The 13,855-nt window shown below is 42.6% G+C and overlaps 1 protein-coding gene across 5 annotated transcripts in view; it reads left to right on the top strand.

Annotated features, from left to right (window-relative positions):
• The window catches only part of ARHGEF28 (Rho guanine nucleotide exchange factor 28), a 245,723-nt gene that overhangs the window by 205,096 nt on the left and 26,772 nt on the right, over positions 1 to 13,855 (top strand). For all 5 annotated transcript variants that reach the window (XM_040421454.1, XM_040421453.1, XM_040421455.1 and 2 more), the window contains 5 exons: positions 609 to 856; positions 2,793 to 2,915; positions 4,726 to 4,843; positions 6,562 to 6,816; positions 8,640 to 8,716. In XM_040421454.1, the coding sequence (XP_040277388.1) occupies positions 609 to 856; positions 2,793 to 2,915; positions 4,726 to 4,843; positions 6,562 to 6,816; positions 8,640 to 8,716 (821 nt within the window). The remainder of the gene's footprint in view (positions 1 to 608; positions 857 to 2,792; positions 2,916 to 4,725; positions 4,844 to 6,561; positions 6,817 to 8,639; positions 8,717 to 13,855) is intronic.

Raw genomic sequence — 13,855 nt, 5'->3', positions numbered from 1 at the left:
CTACTTTCACATTAGCGTCTTTTGCGGTTTCATCATGGATCTGCAAAAACGCTTCCGTTACCATAATTCAACCGCATGCATCCGTCATGACCGGATCCGGTTGTATTATGTCATCTATAGCAATGACGGATCCGTCATGAACACCATTGGAAGTCAATGGGGGACGGATCTGTTTTCTATTGTGTCAGAGAAACCTGATCCGTCCCCATTGATTTACATTGTGTGTCAGGATGGATCCATCTTGCTCCGCATCACATCGTGGACAGAAAAATGCTGCTTGCAGCGCTATTCTGTCCGCAATGGGAGCGCAACCAAACGGAACGGAATTCATTTCCGTTCAGTTTTGTCCACATTGACAATGAATGGGGACAAAACAGAAGCGTTTTCTTCCGCTATTGAGATCCTATGACGGATGTCAATAGCGGAATTGAAAACGCTAATGTGAAAGTAGCCTAATGCCTGTGCCCTAGTTTTTGCTAATCCTGGACAACCCATTTAATACTTTTAAACATAGGATATGATGAATTTGAAAATGTAAATCTTGCTGCACTAGTGATAATTTATTTTAGGTGCATCGTACTATCCTGTTGTTTCGTTATTCCTTTCAGAACTCATGCAGACGGAACTGCATCATATCCAGACCCTTTTCATTATGTCTGAAATCTTCAGGAAAGGGATGAAGGAGGAGCTGCAGCTGGACCACAGCACTGTGGATAAAATCTTCCCTTGTCTGGATGAGCTGCTGGAAAGCCATAAGTTGTTCTTTTATAACCTACGAGAGCGGAAACAGGAGTCCAGGGAGGGAAACGACAGGAACTTTGTGATCCACAGAATTGGGGACATCCTTGTGCAGCAGGTACACGTCATGAAGTCATTTTTCAGTGGTCTAATATGGGTATGTGCTGCCTAACCTGATATATAATAATGAATGCTCTAAAAGAAATCACACCCTCTAATATCTAAAAGACACAGCCTGGTGGTTAGGTACTTAATGGGGGCTTATCACTAGGGTATGCCCCAATTGTCTGATAGTATACTGGTCCCACCTCTGGAACTCGCACCTACGCCGAGTACGGAGCGGGGAGAACCGCCAAACGCTCTCCCCATACAAATGAATGGGAGCGCACCGAGCTTGTGCAGCCACCGCTCCCATTCATTTCTATGGGACTGACGGAAATAACTGAGCCAGCGCTCGGCTAATTTCGGTGGCCCTGTAAAAATGAATGGAGTGCGCCCTCCACCACCTTTCCCTGCTCCGTGCTCAATGTAGGTGCGGATCCCAGAGATCCTAGCGATATGCCCCCATTGGCTACCCCTTTAATGACGTAAAGATGCTTTGTTTGTTTTTTATCTCTGCACTTCAAAAGCCATAACTTTTTTAATTTTTCTGTCGACATAGCTGTATTAGGGCCCTTTTTTTTTTTTGGGGATGTTTTGTAGTTTTAATTGGCACCATTTTAGGGATACCTATAATGTTTAACTGTGTTTTTTTATTTTATTAAGAATATAAAAAACAAAAAACGATTTCACCATTTTTAAAAAATGTTTTTACAGTGTTCACCCTGCGGTATAATGGACATGATGTCTTTACTCTGTGGGGTCATTATGATTACAGCAGTACCAGATTTATATCGTTTTAATGTTTTTTTTTTGTTTTTTTTTTACTTTTAACATTAAAGGTTTTGAAAATGATTGATTTGTTTTTGTGTTTCTGCATTCAAAGACAAAGAGGGCTTGTTTATTTGGTGTTATTTTTGGGGTACAGGAGACTCTTTGATCACTGGCATTGTTCTTAACTGCCTGGATTGGAGTCATATCTGATCCCAACAGTGAGGGTGGGATGTCAACTGTATAATACAACCAACACCCGCAAATAATGGCACGGGCATAGCTCCTGTGCCTTCACTGCACCATAATGGTAACTAGCTGCTTGTTACAACGTACTGTTATGGCGTAGGAAGTCCACTTCAGATTTGTTGCAGTTTTTGCAGATGATTTGCCACCTATTTCACCCTATGCATGGCAAAGGGTGAAATCCGCAGTGGATATGTACAGCAAAAATTGACCTGCTGCAGATAAAAAATCTGAAAAAATCCACAGAGTGTGGATGAGATTTCTTAAAACGTCATCCACGTTTTTACACACAGTGGATTTGGATCTGGCAGATCCTAAGCATGTGAGAATACTCTTAAAAGTGAATCTGTTGACTTTCCTAACATGTCTGTTTTAGTAAAAACTTTTATCTCCATGAAATTGAATCTATTCTTAGACCTTTGTGTTTTCCCATCCCTCTGTTATTCCTCTTTGAAGTTTGAGTAAATTGACAGATGAGAGTTTCCATTCTTCTTGTCATTGAGGCGTGTCCCCGCACAGTCTGCCCGTACTGATAGGATAGTGTCAGACTTTACAGGAACACACCTCCAACTGGTAACACCCTCGATTATTCAGAAATGTCTGCTGCGTATAAATAGTAGAAGAAACCATAAACCCTGACCCTGCTGCGTGTCTGCGCGGCAGGGGGATCCCAACCTTGGCCGTGCCATGTGATCGTATCCCAACTTGTGCACAAACACAGACCAGTCCCTCAGTCCATGAAGGGGCCGTGTATGATTACAGGTTCTGAACATTTTATCAGCTGATAACAAGTAACATGGCAGCCTGCTTCCAGGGAAAAGTCATGATATGCAACGCTTGCTAATAGCAGTTTAATAGTTACCTCCTGAAATATGGCGGCAGCAGCAGTGTCTCCCATATGTACCTCTAACCAGCTGCTTACATGTCTTTTCTGACAGTTCTCTGCAGAGAATGCTGAGAAAATGAAGAGGATTTATGGAGAATTCTGTAGTCATCACATCGAAGCCGTGAATTTGTTCAAAGAACTTCAACAAAACAAAAAATTCCAAAATTTCCTAAAAGTGAGTTATTGAGTTTTCTATCTGTCTATTATCTATCTATAAAAAAGACACACACCGCAGCCCTTCCAATAGGTGAAAAATTGTGGGATCCTTTATTCATCTGTGCAACATTTCGGTCCACTTGCTGGGACCATTTTCAAATGGTCCCACAAGTGGACCGAAACGTTGCACGGGTGAATAAAGGATCCCACAATTTTTCACCTATTGGAAGGGCTGCGGTGTGTTTCTTTTTTATTGATTAAACACTTTGGTCGAGTGGAGTACCGCTGGCACCCCTTCTACTTACATGTTTGCTAGGTGTGCTGCCCTGGATTTTTAGTATTTTTCCTATCTATCTATCTATCTATCTATCTCTATCAGCAGAAAAATGGCAGCACTAGAATAGAACAGAAAACAAAAAACAACATAGGTGCACGCCTGAAGGGACTAGACTATTGCCCAAAAGTTAAAAATGAAAACAGGCAGCACTCTGAGATAATTGAAAAAGTAAAAAAGTTGAAAAAAATGTGTTCATACATCAATTAATTCAGAGTGCTGCCTGTTTGCATTTTTATCTATCTATCTTTTTATTATCCGTCTATCTATCCCCCCCTCCCCTTAGTTGCATTAAAAAATGTTCTTCTGGTGGGTGGTCTTTTTGGATGGCTTGTATGGACACTATATAGTGGAACTGTAAGGCCCCTTTGACATGAGCGAGTCCCACACATCGGACTCACAGTGTGTCTGTGAGAGCTTCCGCCCTGACCTAGATAGCACTGATAGGATCACATGGCATTATATTGATTTATGATGCTATGTATCCCTTACAGTTCTGGAATGTGTTGTATAACACTAACAGTATTATGTCAGTGTTATCCAATACATTCCAGAACTGTAAGGGTTACATAGCATCATAAATCAATATAATGCTATGCGACCCGTCAGTAGCCATAAAGTGGCTGACCCATTTAAGTAGCCTCCCGCTCCAGCACCTATGCTCTGTTTGTTTACACCCTGAGAGCGGTGACCGCTGCAGTCACTCATTGGCCTCATCGATCACATGCCGTACTTATTGATGTCACCACTGGTGGTATTCCCAGCTTAAACTTTTATCGTATATCCATAGGAAGTCTAATAGGTGCAGTTCCAACCTCTGGGTCCCTCATCTATCTTGAGGACATGTTTGCCTGCATTTCGGAGAGGTGGCAACGCATGTACGACTCTCTCCATTCACTTCTATCAGAGTTCTGAGAAGAGGCAAGCGCAGGAACTCTGATAGAAGTAAATGAGAGTCGTACATGCACAGGCAGTCGGCCACCTATCTGTACACTGCGGCGGACAAGCAGGGCCCAAATCTGGTGATAGATGCGGATCCCAGAGGTGGTAAATAAAGACAGAAATGCTGCATTTTCCTCTTTTGGAATACATGTTCTGTGTCATGTGATCACACGTTTCCTGTACTGCAGCGCCTCACTGTGGACACTTCAGTAAATGTTTAGAGAAGTATAGTAGTTTGTTTGGATTACTCTATAAACATGTATGTGTTACTTAGGCTACTTTCACACTTGCGGTGGCCTTTTCCGTCAGTCTGTTCCGGCGGGGAAACAGGCTGCTGGATCCGTGCTACCGCTAGTCCACCGTAGCAAACATGCCGAGAGGCAGCCGGATCCGGCAGGCTGTACCCCCGCCAGAACAGCCTGTTGGAAAAGGCTACCGCAAGTGTGAAAGTGGCCTTACTAATATTTTCAGAGGTTTTGCCTTTAGGCATTTTCATGTTGGTGAGAAATAAAATAGGTTACACATAATAAACATATATTTAACGTGTTTATAGGTGACAAACAGTAACCTGCAGGCTCGTCGCAGAGGAATCCCAGAATGCATCCTGCTCGTCACACAGCGAATCACTAAGTATCCAGTACTTGTGGAGAGAATACTACGATATACACCCGGTCAGTAACATGGACGTCACATCTATAGTTAGGGGAGCACAAACATGAATTAAAGGGGATGTCCAGAGGCTAGGCCACTAATATTAGATTGACTGGGGTCCATCACCTTGCATCCCTATTGTTCCCGAGTAGTTGCAGCAGCGGAATTACACCGCTCCGTCCATTGTGTAGTGAATGGAGCTGGTTACTGCAGCACTGCTCCCATTCACATCAGTGGAACAATTGCCGATCATATATCTATAGGCCATCAGTAGTCAAGGGGTGGACATCCCGATCTGTCTTCAACAACTCTGATAATACAGATTTTTCAATATGCTTTAGTCTCCGTTCACATTACATTTTTGTAAACCATGAAAGTTACATTAACCAGATAGAGGTCAGTAGAGTAGTTTTATCGCCTTCGTCTGGCTACACAACAAACAAAAACAAGAATGGGATAGATTAAAAAATAATACAAAAGACTGGAATAGAATAGATTTTGCTTTTTGAAATCTCGGTATCCAGAAAAATAAAATAAATTAAAGGGAGTCTTTCAGCAGATTTGGGGGTGTTGCCGTTATACCTAGAGGCTCTGATTTCTCTGCCCTTTGCAGTTTGATTGACACGGCTAGGCAGAGAAGACGCCATCACGCCTGGCCCGGTCAGTGGAGAGGATCCAGTAGTTGCAGAGAGACCTGAGGCTTTAGGTGTAATGGTAACGCCCCCGTTGCTCCTAGAGGCTCATTTGCATATATTAAAACATCATTTTTCTCAGCAATGCGGGCACATATGAACATGGGACCAACACAGATGTCTTCAGCTGCCAAGCGCACATGTAACAGGTCAGCCAGTTTCATCGGTACAAATCTGCTGACAGATGCCCTTTTTTTTTTTATTGTGACCCTGTGGGTGATGGATGCCAGTATATGGCTTCTCAGTCATTGATTTAAGATATAAATCTCGGTGCATACAGGTATGTTAAACAGGTCATACATGTCATGTAAACAGAGCCTTACTAGTTGCTCTCCTGTATATTCTGTCTTTTAGGCCAGACGCACACGAGCAAGTTAAACTTGCAGCGTGTGTCAACGAGAGGTCCCGTCTTGACCTTTGTTCCTTTGACAGGATCGCACAAAACTAAATTATACTGATCTATAATGCTGTGTAACCCTTAGAGTCCTGGAATGTATTACATTGACAGAATTATGTCAGTATAATTCAGTCAATTGCAGTACTCTAAGGGTTACACAGCATTATAAATCAGTGTAATGCTATACGATCCTGTCAAAGGAGCAGAGGTCGGGACCTCTCATTGACACACGCTGCAAGGAGTTTATCGTATCCAACTTGCTAATGTGTCTCTGGCCTTATCCTTTCAATTTGTCCTAACATATGAGTAGATATAGATTGTACACTGTTGATAGAATGGAGATATATATATATCTATATCTATATCTATTAATGGAAAATGAAGACGCAGCACACTTTCTTGGTTGGGTGCAAAATCAGGCCAATGTGAACCAGCACCACGGTCCAATTCAATAAGACTGCTTTTTCCGTTATATATATATATATATATATATATATATATATAATTATTATTATTTATTTTTTTCGCCTGTTAGTGGTGGTGCTATTTCCATCTTTTCATATAACGGCTCATTACATCTGTTTCTATCACTTTACTATGTGTAATTTGTGGCCCTCCTCATGTAACACAGCTCTTGTGTTATCTTTAGAGGGCACTGAGGAACACAAGGACCTTTGCCGAGCCCTCAGCCTAATTAAAGACATGGTCACTGCTGTGGATTCAAGAGTCAGCGAATTTGAAAGAAAACAAAAGCTGGAAGAATTTCTCAACAAGATAGAAAATAAGACATTCACAAAAATGAAGAACGGCCATGTCTTCACGAAGCAGGATCTACGGATCAAAGAGAGGGTGCTGCTGCACGATGGTGTCCTCCTATGGAAAACGGCCACTGGGAGATTCAAAGGTATTGACGTACACAGGACTTAGTACATTGACACCTCATCTGCAGAAATAACCCCTCAATGGCCTTTCAGATATGCTTTCCAGAGCAGTAGGTAGGACTTTTCAAGGCTAGCTCACTTACAGTATGGGTATTGATGCTATGGCATAGGATAGCCATTCCTGAGAGGCTCGGTGCAGATATCTCTCACTTATATGTTCTTTTATAAGGAAGTTATGTAAAAACCTTGCTAGACAGTGTATAAGAAATTCCTAGAAAACGTCATGTAAAGTCAGATGGAAAATGGATCCTTCAAAAACTAGCTTCAACTACCCAGCTTAAGAGGAAGCGGTTTTGTGTTTGGTATTGCTTAAAGGGTTATTCCCATCTCAGACATTCATGGCGTATCACTAGGATATGCCGTCAATGTCCGATACTTATGGGTCCCACCTCTGGAAACTGCTCCTTTCTCCATAAGGGGTCTTCGAAGTGAAGTGAAGTACAGCACAGGGCGCATACACGGATGCCCTTCATTCACTGCTGTGGGAATTCCAAAAATAGAAACCTAGAATGTGTCGGCAGATAAGAACCATTTGGCCCATCTAGTCTGCCCAATATACTGAATATACGCGCTCAGCTATTTTCGGAAGTCTCATAGAGGTGAATGGAGAGCGCACCATGCATACATGGCCACTTCATTCACCGCTATAGGACTACCAGAAATAGCTAAGCCAGCGCTTTTTGAAACTCCCATAGCAGTGAACAGAGGGTTGCTGCACATGCTCAGCTACTGTTCCTTTTCTTATCTGACACTGATGGCATATCCTGTTAATATGTGTGAGATGGAAATACTCTTTTAAAGGGGTTGTCCCACTATAACGATAGGTGATAAGTATTTGATCTGTAAGGGTCTGTCCGCTGGGAATCCCAATGACCAGAAGAATGCGCACTACCGCTTCAGCCAGGTTCAGTACTCTGCTATCTCTGACCACCCCGTATAGATGAATGCAGCGTGCATATGTGCCTTTGGCTTCATTCCCTTGGCGGACTAAGAGACCCTGTCCTCATGATCAGTGGACATCCCAGCGGTCAGACCTTTACAATCATATACTTGTCACCTATCCTGTGGCTAGGTGATAAGTTGTTATGGTGGGGCAGGTCTTTTTAAAGAAGACCCATCTGCTTTCCTGACGTGTCTCTTTAGGTGAATACTAGTCTCTGTTGTGCTGTTCCTGATGACTTGGTGCTACCATACCCCTTGACCATAAAGTGCAGATACCTGCCTCATTTACAAAGGAAATGGTGATACACAGTTGACATTTCCAGGAGGAATAACAGAAGAACAGCACAATGTAGAGTTCTAAGAAAAGATGCTCCGGAACTGGAATTCAGAAGGTCTCTGTATATCCTCTTGTTTGTGATAGTAATAACACCAGTGTTCAGCAGTCGATGGGTTACAGTACAAGGGGGGATAGAGATCTGAGATGGGATAAGAAATCTAGCTCAGAGGGGAGGGAGAAATCCAACGAAATATCCACAAACTTTATCCAAGGAGACATACTGAAATTCTTCCTGCTGGATGTGCAATGTGCTACGGGCTTTATTCCATGTGTGCAGTGGAGCTGAAATCCTTGAAATGCGATGGACAGTGCTGCCAGCATAGGAATGTAATGAACACGGGCGCCTGGTGCCAGGTGGCATAATACACTGGCCACCTTGGCGGAGGGCTTTATACGTGTAGTATCCGTGTTTGTGCTGTTTTTATGGGGCAGAATTGGCCACTTCAGACTGTCTCACTTTTTCCAAGCTGTAAGGAACATTTTACCTTTTTGTTCCCCTCTTCCCAGACATTCAAGCTCTTCTTTTATCCGACGTGCTACTGTTTCTCCAAGAAAAGGATCAAAAATATATATTTGCTGCTGTGGTGAGTTTGTATCCAATATGCTTTTCATTAATCTGCTGTAATAAAGTCAAGCAATGAAGCGATGAGTGGAAAGCGAATGTACTGCCACCTGGAAATACTGTACCAGCCCCAGACTCGCTGAACCTTGCCGAGCAAGAAAAGGATTTAGTTTGCTGTTTAATCGGTTGTGCAGTCATTCTTTCTGTGTACAAGCCAATCAATAGATTACATTTTATGATACGCTCATCCATTTGTCCCCTGCAAGCAGCATGTATACAATATACTGTAACAAGATAGAATATGCAATTATATCGGGGGTCAGAAAAGATAGATGAGCCTTTGGACATCAGGGATCCATATGGCAATCTTAAGTGTTTTATTTTTTTCGACCTCGCCACCACAGAGAAAAATAAAGGGGTTGTCCGGTGTCTTTTAACCATTGCTTATATGTTATAAGCAGTGTTGAATAAATAGACCCATCCGAAGTGGAATTCCTGTCTGAATTTTAGGAAAAATAAAATTCTAAATGAAGCCAAATTTCCTCGCTCTTCGTAGTAACTAATAATTTTTCCTAAAATTTCAGCTGGAGTTGTTTTAGAAAGAACTGAAAAAAATAAAATACTCACCTCATCCACTTGCTCGAGCAGAGACCATTTCTTGATTGAAAAGGACCTGCTGAAGGACCTGCGCTGAGCGTGATGACGTCACTGCGCGCTCCCAGCGTTATCACGTGGTGATGTCATTGTTTTTTTCTGTCTCAGCAGCCGTTAAAAACGGTCCCATTAGTTGATAGGCTAAATAGGGTTTTAACATAGCGATTTGTGACGAAGTAATTCATAAGGAATCAAATTTCTTGTCAAACTTTGGCGAAGCGGCCAAATCAAATTTTTCAAAACTTTGCTCATTAACCCTTTCGTGACCAAGGGTCATTGATGCCCTAATGTCCAGGTCAAAATTTACAAATCTGACATGCGTCACTTTATGTGGTAATAGCTTTGGAACACTTTTACTTATCCAAACCATTCTGAGATTGTTTTCTCGTGACATATTGTACTTCATGATAGTCATATATTTGAGTCAATATATTTCACCTTTATTTATGAAAAAATCCAAAATGTACCCAAAATTTTGAAAAATTCACAATTTTACAAATTTCAATTTCTCTGCTTCTAAAACAGAAAGTCATATCTAATAAAATATTTATTACTTAACATTTCCCATATGTCTACTTTATGTTGGCATCATTTTGGAAATGTCATTTTATTTTTTTAGGACGTTAGAAGGCTTAGAAGTTTAGAAGCAATTCTTAAAATTTTTAAGAAAATTTCCAAAACCCACTTTATAAGGACCAGTTCAGGTCTGAAGTCACTTTGTGGGGCCTACATAGTGGATACCCCCATAAATGACCCCATTGCAAAAACTACACCCCTCAAGTTACTCAAAACTGATTTTACAAACTTTTTTAACCCTTTAGGTGTTCCACAAGAATTAAAGGAAAATGGAGATGAAATTTCAAAATTTCACATTTTTGGCAGATTTTCCATTTTATTGCATTTTTTTATTTAACACATTGAGGGTTAACAGCCAAACAAAACTCAATATTTATTACCCTGATTCCGCGGTTTACAGAAACACCCCACATGTGGTCGTAAACTGCTGTACGGGCACACGGCAGGGCGCAGAAGGAAAGGAATGCCATACGGTTTTTGGAAGGCAGATTTTGCTGGATTGGTTTTCTGAACGCCATATGTTTTTTATTTTTCTGCCGATCGTCTTGTGCAAGGGCTCGTTTTTTGCAGAAAGTGTTGAGGTTTTAATTGGTACCATTTTTGGGTACATAGGATTTTTTGATCATTCATTATTACACTTTATATGGCAAGGTGACCAAAAAATTGGCTGTTTTGGAACAGCTTTCATTTATTTATTTTTACAGCGTTCATCTGAGGAGTTAGGTCATGTGATAGTTTTATAGAGAAGATCGTTACGGACGTGGCAATACCTAATATGTATACTTTTTCTTATTTATTTAAGTTTTACACAATAATAGCATTTCTGAAACCAAAAAAATTATGTTTTAGTGTCTCCATAGTCTGAGAGCAATAGCTTTTATATTTTTTGGGCGATTGTCTTAAATAGGGTATCATGTTTTGCGGGATGAGGTGACGGTTTAATTGGTACTATTTTGGGGGTCATAAGCCTTTTTTATCGCTTGCTGTTGCACTATTTGTGATGTAAGGTGACAAAAATAGCTTTTTTTGGCACAGTTTTTTTTATTTTTTTTTAATAGTGTTTTTCGGACTGGGTCTATCATGTGATATATTTATAGAGACGGTCGTTACGGACGCGGTGACACCTAATTTGTGTATTTTATTTTTTTATTTTTTTTTATAGGAAAAGGCAATTTCTTTTTTTAATTTACATTTTTATTTATTTATTGTTCATTTTTTTTATTTTCACTTTCCTTTTTTATCAAGTCCCTCTTGGATCATGAAGATCCAATGGGGCTGATGGCTGTACTATACTTTGCAATGCTCTTGCATTGCAAAGTATAATACTATTAGATGCCCTGTAGGTGGCAGCACCAGATGCCTTTGCCATGGCAACCGGACGCCTTTGCAAAGCGTCCGGTTGCCATGGCAACCATCGGGCGCTGCTATCAGCGCTGCAGCCCCGATGGTTCAGAGAGGGAGCTCCCTCCCTCTATTAACCCCATGGATGCTGCAACCGCAGCATCTATGGGGTTACAGCAGAGTGTCAGCATAGAGCTGACACTCGCTGCTGATGGCGGCGGCTCAGGAATGGAGCCGCCGCCATCACACACAGCGGGGGCACAGGATCGGGGGCAGCGCTGGAATGGGGGGGGGGGGGTTGTATTGGGGTACGGCGGCTAACCTTGAGGGTGAGGGAGGCTGGGGCAGGAGGGGCGGGGAGACAGCATGGGGCGGACCGCATCAGGGAGGGACTACATAAATATGGACGGGGAAACTACTTCATCAGGGGCAGGCGCGCACAGGGGGGTGTTGGAGGAGCACAGATCGGGGGGCACAGGAAAGGGGCACAGATTGGGGGCCACAGAGACACTACCTGATTTCAGGCTGTGATCTGCAGAGCGCAGATCAGAGCCTGAAACCGGCATTTTTTCCACTGCCGCGATCCGATTGGTTAGTCTGCACAGACTAACCAATCGGATCGATTGTCGGCAAGGGGCCACTCTGATTGGTCCCTTGCCGGCATTACTGAACTGTATGCTGTCCGTGACAGCAGCAGTGCGGGGGCAGAAGCTTTAATCCAAGCGCTTTGCAGCGCTTGGATTAAAGAACTGTCTTGACGTTTATAGACGTGATAGCTGCACGGGGCATGTGCAGCTATCACGTATATATACAGATTGCAGTCGGGAAAGGGTTAACTAATATACTTCCGTTACCTGTGTTGCCACTGTCTCCAGATCTGGATTACAGTCCATATTCCTCTTGGATACTTGCTGTGATGTCAAATCTGTTGTCTGACTATCTCCTGACTTCCTCCTGGTCCTGGATGTATCCCTGCCTATCTAACTGACAAGGATGGGGAGTAGGTGGCATCATTAGATCCCCTCACTCTCCAAAGTCTGCACTGTAGACACATCATCCACAAGCTTGTCTATGCAGGTGCCAGCGAGTGGGGTTGTGGGGGGGTTCTGCTGCCTACTCTATGCCCATGTAATATACATGAGTGAAGATGTGGCCAGGGCCAAGAGGGAATTGAAGGATGCAGAAGTAAGGCAATGGACGTGAGGTCACAGGAAGTATCAAAGAGGACTTAGGTGAGTGGTCGCAGGCATTTTAATATATGAGCAATGGTTAAAAGACAGTGGAAAACCCCTTTGAAGATCTATGATCATTCAAAGGTATTTTGTTTTGTATTATACTTATTTTGAAAACACGAAGAGGCCGGGTTTGACGACAGGACCTAATTACTCCCAAAAATTGTAGTAGTTATGTACTGATCCCCTAGGGGACAGAGGGGTAAAACTTAACATTTAATTTGAACAAAAAACTAAAATAGGTGGACACTTAGAACAAGACTATGGATGGGGCTTGTATAACCATAAAGAAATAGATGGTAGAGGAGGCAGTATACTGGTCAATATATGTCAGAAAAATCAAACAAGGGTGTAAGGTCAGTCAGACGTAACCACCCAAATGACCACAACAGCAACCTCCCGTTTGGGATAAAGCGGCACCAGTGGGTGCCAGCTAATCTGGACAGAAAATGACCGCAGGATGGTCAGAATCCAGACAGCCCCCTGGATTCTGACCATCCTGCGGTCATTTTCTCTCCAGATTAGCTGGCACCCACTGGTGCAGCTTTATCCCAAACGGGAGGTTGCTGTTGTGGTCATTTGGGTGGGTCTGACTGACCTTACACCCTTGTTTGATTTTTCTGACATATATTGACCAGTATACTGCCTCCTCTACCATCTATTTCTTTATGGTTATACAAGCCCCATCCATAGTCTTGTTATTTCCACAATCTCCCCTGATGATTTTCCTTCACGAATTGAAACGTGACACGTAGGGAGCACCCTTTTTAGGGTTTACTAGGGATTCCGCCCCCAACAGGGCCAGGCATCCGGACGGGGACGCTCCTTGCGGGGCAAGTTCCCCGTATAGATAGGTAGGGCGTACTAGCCCCTTACTTAGGGTTGTTTAGGGCTACCTGACCCCACCACCCTATCAGTCCAAGGGGCACCAACGCCTGGTACCTCCAGTATGGTGAATTATCTACACGGGTCCGTCCTCCTTCTCAAGAACCTCTGAGAGAACCTTTGATCCACATCTAGAATCGGGTGAGAACGTTCCTGTATTTTATTTCTACCACCGTCGCCATACTGATTGTTTGTTGTTCAGTCTAGGCCCGTAGGGCTGTTATTTATGTACATGTTGCAGAGGCTCCTCCTCTAAGTGTCCACCTATTTTAGTTTTTTGTTCACATTAAATGTTAAGTTTTACCCCTCTGTCCCCTAGGGGATCAGTACATAACAACTTATACTTATTTTGGGCTAAATTATTTTTTTCCATTTTGGCTTTATAAAAAAATGTCAACCGTTCATCCTCTCTACCCTTCAGGTTTTAGTGATTCTGCAGAATACTCTGTTCTCCTCTCAATAAAGTCTGTCAG

Source organism: Bufo bufo, chromosome 2 (assembly GCF_905171765.1).
Source record: "Bufo bufo chromosome 2, aBufBuf1.1, whole genome shotgun sequence".
Classification (NCBI taxonomy): domain Eukaryota; kingdom Metazoa; phylum Chordata; class Amphibia; order Anura; family Bufonidae; genus Bufo; species Bufo bufo.
The sequence above is the reverse complement of the archived record's forward strand: the minus strand, read 5'-3'. Positions and strand labels throughout refer to the sequence as shown.